Source organism: Falco rusticolus, chromosome Z (assembly GCF_015220075.1).
Source record: "Falco rusticolus isolate bFalRus1 chromosome Z, bFalRus1.pri, whole genome shotgun sequence".
Lineage (NCBI taxonomy): Eukaryota > Metazoa > Chordata > Aves > Falconiformes > Falconidae > Falco > Falco rusticolus.
This window is the reverse complement of record NC_051210.1, coordinates 44,387,174-44,396,818: the sequence shown is the minus strand read 5'-3', so window position 1 is coordinate 44,396,818 and position 9,645 is coordinate 44,387,174. Positions and strand designations below refer to the sequence as shown.

General features: G+C 52.4%; 1 protein-coding gene across 2 annotated transcripts; it reads left to right on the top strand.

The window, feature by feature from the left end:
• Positions 1-2,076: 2,076 nt before the first annotated feature.
• FOXB2 (forkhead box B2) lies at positions 2,077-3,111 on the top strand. Of its 2 annotated transcripts, XM_037374536.1 has the most exons (2): positions 2,077-2,434; positions 2,546-3,111. In XM_037374536.1, the coding sequence occupies exons 1-2, from the start codon at positions 2,077-2,079 to the stop codon at positions 3,109-3,111; spliced, it is 924 nt and encodes a 307-aa protein (XP_037230433.1). The 2 variants fall into 2 exon arrangements, with proteins under 2 accessions (XP_037230433.1, XP_037230432.1); XM_037374535.1 differs by having other exon boundaries at positions 2,077-3,111.
• Positions 3,112-9,645: the final 6,534 nt, after the last annotated feature.

Sequence of the window (9,645 nt, the reverse complement as noted above, 5' to 3'; positions counted from 1 at the left end):
TTGAAACACGAGTAAGAGGTTTCTGGGAAAAGGCACGGTGTAAACGTTGCTGCCACCGTAAGTGTCTCCTGGTTTCTCGGAGGCATAATGAATGCTTGAGACAATAACCTGAAACTTTTTTAAAGCAAGCGTTTCCTCGCGAAACTTGAGTTTCTAAAATTTTGGCTACTTATTTTCTTCCTTTGCCTTTGATCACGCTCTTCACTTGACTGCCCTGGGTCAGGTGTAATACTATTCAATCTCGTTACTTAAGGAAGGGATTTGCATCAGTCCTTTTCTTCACCCCTTTAGCAGAGATTACAGGTAGAGATTTGAAAAGTTTTTTCTTACCCCCTGCCTCCAGTTCGCCACTTCTACCTGCGGCACCTGACCCGTCGGGAGGCAGCCAGCTCTGACGCTCACACCGCCCCCCGCGGCGGCACCGTGGGTCGGGCCCGCTGGCACCCGGCCGGCAGCGGACACCGCGGCGGGTCACCCACGGCACCGGCGTGCAAGGGTGGGCTGCGAAGAGGGGGGTGTGTGTTCCCTCCAGTAGTAAAGCTTTTTCGACCTATTTGTTTATTTAGCCAGTAAAAGCCGGACTAATCATTTTAACGCTGACACCTCCCATACCATCCTCCCTAACCGGGCTCTGGTAGGTGCCTACGTTGGGCAGGGTTTCTTCCAACTCTAGCGGCAGCGGAGAAGCTCAGGCTGCCGTGTTTCTCGCTCAAATGTACAGCCTGCCCGCTGTAACGCAGAGCGTTCGGAGGATAGATACGAATTGTTGCATTGTTCATTGATTGCTACTACTGAACCGGCCTAAGTCAACACTGGTGCTAAGTAGCTCGACTCGAAGCGTTTGGCTGGTTCTTTCCCTGTTCCCCTACGAGCCGCATCGCGGCCAGTAACAAAACTTGACCGTAACGATTTGGACAGAAAAGCGTAGGATTTTTTGTGTCTCCCTTGTTTTTGTGCTAGGCTCCGCACAGCTTTTTCAACTTAATGAAAGGGATGTTAGGAAATTACTCTGAAGGGCCGGCATTTCCCGGTTGCTGGTTCCCGGGTTTAGCTTGACGCCCATTTCATGCTTGGGACGACTCGCCCCTGGGACGAGGAAAGACCTCGCCCGTTCTCCACCGCCCGGTGGTGCGGTACCTTCGGAGGCCCTTGGCGCCTGCTGCTCGGAGCCGGGCTGTGCGGGAGCGAGGGGCCAAGGGGGAGGAAAGCGGCTGCGAAAGGGCTTTGGGAGGGGGAGAGGGGGAGGAGGGAGCTTTCCTGCTCGGGCTGCCGTTCCGTGCCCTGTGTTTTGAAAGCGGATCTCGCTCTCACATGGCTCCACCTCGCCATGCTGAGGAGGTGTGAGCGAGAGGGGAGCCGGGGAGCCGCTCCTCGCTCCTTTTCCACGAGACGCCAAGTCCCCGAGCCGCTGTCATGTGATAGCAAGAGAGCAGGAGCTGCGGGGGTCTCCCGACTCGGGCATCATTACAAAACGGCGCCGGAGAGCGCAGCGCCGGCACAGCCCCGCCGGCCGGCGCCCCGCTCGCCTCCTGCCCCCGCGGGTTCCCGGCGCTCGCCTCCGCCGACCGCCGCCAACTTTTAAGGGGACGCCGGACTGAGCGGTGAGAGGGGCGCTTTTACCACCCCCCTACCCCCGCCTCTGCCGAGGTTCGGGGTGATTTCGTGCTCCCGAGCCCTCGGTGCGTGCGGAGCCCTAACTCCGGCAGAGCGTGCCAGGCGGCTGCGGGGAAGCCCGGGAGACTCGGCGGCCTCCGGGAGGAAAGCGGGGGCACCACCGGGGGCCGGGAGCTGCCTCTGTCTGCTCCGCGTCGCCCGCGGCCCCCCGGCCTGGGTGGGAGCTGCCTCTCCGGCAAGGGGCGGGGCGGTGAGGCGAGCGCAGCCCGGGGCGAGGCTGCCCGAGGGGCCGCGGGGAGGTCGCGGTCGCGCGTGGGCCGGGCGGCTGGCGCCCAGGATGTAGAGGCGGCGGCGGGTCAGGGCAGCGCCGACCGCGGCACCCCGGGCCCGCCGTGTGCGGGGCAGAGCGGCGCCCGGCGCGGCGGGATCGTGCGGCCGCGGGAGGGCTGCGGCGGGGCGGCGATGCCCAGGCCAGGGAAGAGCTCGTACAGCGACCAGAAGCCGCCCTACTCCTACATCTCCCTGACGGCCATGGCCATCCAGCACTCGGCCGAGAAGATGCTGCCCCTGAGCGACATCTACAAGTTCATCATGGAGAGGTTCCCCTACTACCGGGAGCACACTCAGCGCTGGCAGAACTCCCTCCGCCACAACCTCTCCTTCAACGACTGCTTCATCAAGATCCCGCGCCGCCCCGACCAGCCGGGCAAGGGCAGCTTCTGGGCGCTGCACCCCGACTGCGGGGACATGTTTGAAAACGGCAGCTTCCTCCGCCGCCGCAAGCGCTTCAAGGTCCTGCGCCCCGAGCACCACCTGCCCGGCGGCGGCGGGCCGGGCGGAGGGGCGGGCGGCGGCGGCCCCGGCAAGCCCCCGGCGCCAACCCCGCATATGGTGCACTACTTCCATCCGCACCCGCCGCCGCCGCCGCCGCCTCCCCCGGGCAAGGTGCCGGGGCTGGCGGGCTCCGAGGCAGCCGTGGCCGCCGCCGCGGCCGCCGCCGCGGTGGGGAGGCTGCCGCCGTTCTCGCCCTACGGGAGCAGCCAGCCCTCGGGCTTCAAGCATCCCTTCGCCATCGAGAACATCATCGGCAGAGATTACAAGGGTGTGCTGCAGGCCGGCGGGCTGCCGCTGGCCTCGGTGATGCACCACCTGGGTTACCCGGTGCCCAGCCAGCTCAGCAGCGTGGTGAGCTCCATGTGGCCGCACGTGGGGGTGATGGACTCCGTGGCCGGCGTGCCCGTTTCCCCCGACTACGGACCCTTCGGGGTGCCCGTGAAGGCGCTCTGCCACCCGCCGTCCCAGACCATGCCCGCCGTCCCGGTGCCCATCAAGCCGGCGCCGGCGATGCCCGCTGCCCCGGCCATCCCCGCTCTGACGGTCGCCGCCTCGCAGATCTGCCCCGCCGCTTCCCCGGCCGCCGCCTCGCTGCTGGAGCAGGCAGCGAGCAGCGCCCCCGAGGGCAAGGGCTCCCTCCACTCCGTCCTGGTGCACTCCTAAAGGGCAGGGGGGCGGGGGGCGGGGGGGGGGGGGAAGACAGGCCCCCAGGCTCCCAGGGGAGAGGATGCGGGGTCCAGGTCATGCGTGCGGCGCTAAAACCCGATCGATCTCGTGACTATAATAACCCTGCTGGTGTCTGTGTTTATATTGTGTACAATCAGATTACTTGAGAGCCAGGTCGCAGGTAAGAGCTTTTATCGTCTTTAAATATCGCTCGTGGCGGAGCGGTGATGTGAAAAGTCGCAGCCGGGGCCAAAGGGGCTGGCTCGGAGGAAGGGGCCGGGAGGGAAGGTCTCCCAGCCACCTCAGCCTGCGGCACTGGGCGGCCGTGCAGCCCGGGCTCCCCGCCGAGCCCCGCTCCCAGGGCCGCCGGACCGGGGGTCCCGCGAAACTCGGGGACCGGTGGGGGAGGGGCTGCAGCCTGCCGGCGTCTGGGGGCAACAGAAGGGTAAACCCCCCACTGAACTCTGCTTTTCCCCCTCCCCCGAGGAACGGGAAGCCTCTGCCCCGCCGTAGATCTTGCTCCGAAAGAGATGGGCAATTGGCTGCCTTAGACGCTGGCGAACTGCGGGGCCTCAGGACGTGTCATGCTCGCTATTTGAAGAGTAAGCTTTAAATAACTCGATTAATTCGTGGGAATTTGAATGACAACGGTACTGACGACGAAGGGCTCCTTTAACTATCGCTTGGCTCCTTCCCCCTCACACTTCTATGGTCCATCCCAGTTTTTCACATCGGAGGGCAATACCTAAAGCAGGGACTAAAGTGTGACCCAGCCTCTCAAGCTGAGTGGGTGTCCGAATTCCTTAGTTTCTCCCTAAAATAAAACCAGCCCGGCGATTCGCAGATCCTGCTTTTCACATCACCTTTCATCGCTCACAGATACCGCTGTTTTGTATGTGTTGTTTGGCGTTTTTTCCACGTGAGTGTGAATACTAAAACCTGCTGGGGGTGGAGAGTAGGGGGGATATGCCAACCGAAAAACGGTTAAAAAAATATTCGGAAAAAGCACTTTACTGAAAACAACCTTCCAACAGACGAGAGGTCTGTGTAAAGCAGAGGGATCACAAGTCAGAGTGCGACGCACTGGCTGATGAGTCCCGGCTGGTTTGTGAGGGATTGCTGCCGTACACTGTCTGCCCTGCTGTACACCGACATCATTAAAGCCCATCTATTCATTTGCTTCTGCTGGTGCTGCTGTTTAAAATACTCGACTTTCACACCGGTTAAGAAACGCGTGCTCGTAGTCTAAGTCCGCACTCCTCAACCCCCCACCCCCACCGCCCAAAGTACCCAAAAGTTTTACTGTCGGCAAAGCAAAGGGAGGAAAGAGAAAGAAAACTCTTACAGGTAAACCGCCTGCCGCAGGGCCACTTTGTCTCGCCGCTGCCCGCAGCTCAAGGGCAAAGCGTCGGCGGTCGGGTGTAAGGAGAGGGCACCGGCTCGGATCCCGGTCCCGCTGAAGGCAACGGGAGTTTTGCCACTGGTTTCAGCGGGTGCTGGATCTCAGCCACTGTCTGGGATGTACCCGCCTCATGCCGGCGCACCGGCCGTGCCCCGACACGCCAGGTCGCAGTCCCAGCCCCTGGAGAAGGGTACCCTGTGTCAGGATGGTCCCTCCCGCTGGACCTGCAGCCAGAAAAACTATTGCTAGGAAAAGCAAATCTTTTTGGCTTCGAGTGCCGGCTGTCCAAAGTTCTCCCCACGCACGGTTCTGGGGTCTGTTCGACCACTTGGAATACAACTGGAACTGTAGAATTTCCAGTTGTTCCTTCTGCTCTGGGGTGGGTGGGGTGTGTTACACCCTAATTTAAAAAATGATAACATTCCTAGCGCTGAAAAACTACTACTAATAATGTTATGCTAATGAGGCATGGCTTGGTATCACGGTTTGGAAATCGGGCTGGAAGGGGAATTGCCTCAAAAGTTTTGCAGCCAGATACACGGAGCAGTAATCAGATACCCGGAAGAAATGATTAAAAAAAAGAAAAAAAAAAAGGTCGATGTTTCTGCTGCTAAAAACTAGTTGCTTGTAAAGAAAGCAGCCCCCCAAATAAATCGCGAATAGCAGTAGCTCTATATAGCTCGATGTAGCTGAATATATTCCACCGTCCCTGATGTGGCTGCTGCCTAGGGCTCCAAAGCGTCGTTGGGAAGCCCAGCTTCCCCCCTCACATCGATCTAAGGGGCAAGAGGAATGGGGAGTGCGGAGCAGGAGGAGAGGTAATCCTCCTGGGAATTATTCAGAGGATTCTGGACAGCTTTAAGATTATGGATAACCTTCTAAATTCCACCGCGGGAAAACTTCATCCCGTGTCAGGAGGCCGTTCGGGGAGGCACGGCGCCCGGCGGAGCAGAGGCCCCGCCGCCATTCGCCGCGGGCAGGCAGCAGGCGGCCGGGCAGCGGGGCAGGTGTCGCGACAGAGCCCGGCTGCCGGGGCAGGGTGCCCGGACCTGCGGGGCAGGTGTCGCGACAGGCGAAGGTGTCTAGGTGCAGCCGAGGTGGGGCTGAGGGTCCGACCCTCACCCAGCGCCTGGGAGGATTCGCCGCGGGACGATGGCGCAGGCAGCGGTGCGCGGGGTGAACAGGCGCTGCTCGCAGCAGGGTGTCCCCATCGGCGGCAGCTGAGGCGGGGGCGGGGTGGGTGTTAGGCCAGGGGTCACTCGCCCGGCGGATTTGGTGTCACTCCCGAGGCAGCTGCCTGCACTTTGTACGACCAAAAGACGGTGCTCTTTTCCGTAGCTCGTACAATGAAAATTATAGAGGGTTAGAACCTGGTGATTTCAGACCGTCAGGGGGAAAGGGAAAAATAACTAATTGAGAAGTATTTTCTTGTTCGTTTTGCGTTTTTTCCCTATGTTTCAGGACTCAGTCTCCAACCATAGCCTTTGCAATGTTACAAAAAATTTTTATCAACAACCAATAATCCCCCATATACAAATCAAACCAAACCAATCCTGATGCTCCTTAGAAAGAGATGATGGCATAAGATTTACAGAAATGAACTAGTACCCTTTCCTCCACACAGAAAAGCAGGTCTAAATGGGTGAAGGGTAAGACTGTCATTTGACAAATGAAATAGGACAAGTCTTGTGCTAACTATGAAATTTTGTTTGTCTGCTGCACCAGTACACCTCATGCAGAAACTGCTTGCCTTCAGATTAAAGCACATACATGTTGAGCACAGACAAGGCAGCTGAGCCTTTACTGTACGGGCGCAGGCAAGATGGTTGTAAACAGAAGAAACAGATGCAAGCAGGACAAGCAACTTAATCTTCCTATCATTAGACTACCAGGGGTAGCGAAGTAAAAGTTAGCATTGGAAGGATGGCGGCCTAAGAAAAGGCATTGATCCCACCCCCCAGTATGCTTCTGATTTATTGTGGCTAGCTAATGCAGTGATTATTATTTCTGCCTATGGGAAGCTATTCTTAACCAAGGTATCGCTTTGTGTATTATGAGTCCATCCATACGACATGCAAGTCAAGAAAGAAAAACAAATGCAATAAGATGTCCAGAATTAATGTGTTTTATGGTCTGAAATGTGATGGCAGTGTTTTAGTGGATATATTCTGATCTCAGTGATACCTGCTGCAACATAACTACCAGTATTACAATTGAAACTTTGGGCTCCATTGATTCAATCCTGCAGTCTCTCCAGCCAGAAATTGATCTGGCATATCTGCTTTGAATTTTGCTGCTGCTTGTTGGATCAGATTTTCCCTTTTATTGTAAGAATTTATTTTAAATCATTATCCATTAAGCCTATATTAAGATACAGTCATCCCCATAAGCACTTGAAATCTCTAATACTTTCAAAAAAGTAAAGTTCCACCTCTGCTTCTGGAATTTTGCTGAACATATGGTGAGATAAACCGGCTTTAGTTAGATAAACCAGGTATAATTTTAGACATCTAGATGCTAAATACCAAAACTTACTGCCTGCAGGCCCCTCTCCTGGACATACTTCTGTATGTTACTCATTTGTTTAAAGAATCAGTGGTCCTCCCTCTTTGCCTGTGGTCACTGGCACTGCCCATGTAGGAAAGCCTAATGGCTGGAGCACTCTTCTCTGAACCTCTGAAGGAAATCTAAGTTCAAGATTTTTTCAGCTCAGAAAGATTCAAATTCATACCCACGTACCAAAACATGTCAACTGTAACATGGCCCACGGAGAAGACTTAAGCTTTTAGGTGAAGTTATGCCATTACATAGCAACAACAAATACTAGCTTCATGAAGTGTCAGATAAGTCACAGGGCCTCGGTGCTCTTCTACAAAGGCAGAGCCCAACAGCCATTGAAGAAAACATAATGGATGAAGAGAGGGAAAGAAGGATAGGCATAAATGGTAAATTTTCACAGCAGAGTACCACATGGACTGGTGCTGTGTGCCCCAGAAGTTCATAATTGTGGTATGTAAAAGGGGAGTTATGGACAGGGAAGTGACAATTGTTGACAAGTATTAAGTCATTCAGACTAATGAAAAAGGATAGCTGATAAACTGGGACTTGTTGAAAGACATCCACACTGAGTTACAGGATAATAAAATGGAAAGTGAAATCCATTGTTGCTATATGTAAACTCATATGCATGGGGAACATAATCCTGATTTTGTATGAATAACAATATGTCCTGAACTTAGGATTCTCATGAAGTTATGGTAGATAGCTCTATGGAAATGTTGGCTTAATAGTCATTAGCTGTGGAAAAAAAAGCAAAATTACTAGGAAAGGAACAGAGAACAAGACAGAAAATATCACGTCCTTGATTAAATCCTAAGTAAACTGGAATGCACCAGGAAGTTCTGCGAGTTCCTCACACCTGAAAACAGATATATAAACCTGGCAGAGTACAGACAGAATCAGATGGGATAATCAAAGCTACATCTTCTGTACAAGTGGCAATTCAATAGTCTAAGACCCTTCAGCATAGAAAGCAAGGATATACAGAGATGTATGACAGAAGCTTACAAAATCATGACAGACCTGGAGAAGGGAACTAAAGTACACTTTCTCTTTCTTTCTCTTAATACCTGAACTGGGAGTCATCAAAAGTGTTCAAAGCAAAGAGAAAGACAGGATACTTCACACAACATATAATTAAATACTGCAATTAATTGTTGCAGGATGTTGCTAGTGTTACAATTTTACATGGGTTTGAAGAACAGGTAGAAAACCCATGTAAGACAAATCCACTGAGAGTCGTTTCTTGTTGCTCACTCTTGCTCAGATTTGCTGTGCTAATAATACATTTCTGAAAGTATCATTACATGCTTTTCCTGTCCTACTCTTTCTAGAACACCTGTTGGTTGTCTATGGTCAGAGACTGGACACTGGGCTAGATGAACGTTTGGGCTGACCTATGACTATTGTTCTTAATTAGAGAGGGGACCAGGGTCTGTGACTTCCATTCCTAGCCAAGTGTCCTAAATCAACGCAATTCTTTAAAGTTATTTCCGTGTATGATGTATGAGAGTAGACACCATGGATGCATGCCGAGATGCAGATGCACACTCTAAAGCCTAAATGCGTATGTTTCAGATGAAAAATTAGATGGTCCAGAAATGTACAAGTTCCTCTTTCCAAGGAGAGTGCCCCACCAACTGGATTAATTTGCTTAATTTCTGGTAAAACCAATTTTAACAATTTGAAAGTTTTGGCATGAGGGATGGAGATCTCTTTTTATATTACACCAGCATAACTGATGGAGTAGACTGAGTATAGGTATGGATTTGAATCCCCTCTAAGATGGAGAAGCAACTCTGAATATCTGTGTCCTGGTACTACAATACCAGCCATGTCTATGCCATGCATGTCTGAAGCATTCATACTGCTCTAGGCATTGGCAGAGGTGTCAGTGTATTACTTCTGTCTGTATTTCCTTCTCTGGTTACAGGACCAATGAAAAGAAACTGCTTTTTAAAGAAGAAAATCATCAAATTCTGACACATAAAAAAACCAACTCTAATGCTGAGCTTCACAGAGCTTTAAAATATAACTTTTAATGCATGTGACATCCACAATATACCACAGAATCTTGTAATACTTCTTTATTCACATGGATGCTTAATCTACACTGGGAGAAGTACTCATTTTCAATGAGATACAAAAATCTGTTTTTAAGGCAAAAGACCTGGGAGAAAGGTGTAAGTCCATACTGCATGGACTGCTTTTACTATATATCACTCATTAAAATAATCATTGGACAACAGACATTACCAATTTGATCAACAACAGGGACCAAGGATGCCTCACTTTATAAGGCAGAGAGTCATCTTAAAGCAGTAATTTGAAAAAGTAAAACCAGCTTGATAGTCTTCACTGCCCATTACTGTCAAAACATAGGTTTTTTGCTGAACATTAAGTGTTACCCAGTCAATAAATTATTAGGCAAAGGGTTATTTTAACGGTAAGGGCTGCTAGTTTTTATTTAGTTTTTCTTCAATCTGACAAAAAAGGCTTTTAACTCTGCATACTACACAACAAACTCCCAGTGTGGATCTGTTCTTTCTTTCATGATGATCTGAATAATG

Excerpts from the sequence above, each read along its gene's own strand:
- FOXB2 (XM_037374535.1), top strand. The coding sequence starts at position 2,077 with ATGCCCAGGCCAGGGAAGAGCTCGTACAGCGACCAGAAGCCGCCCTAC.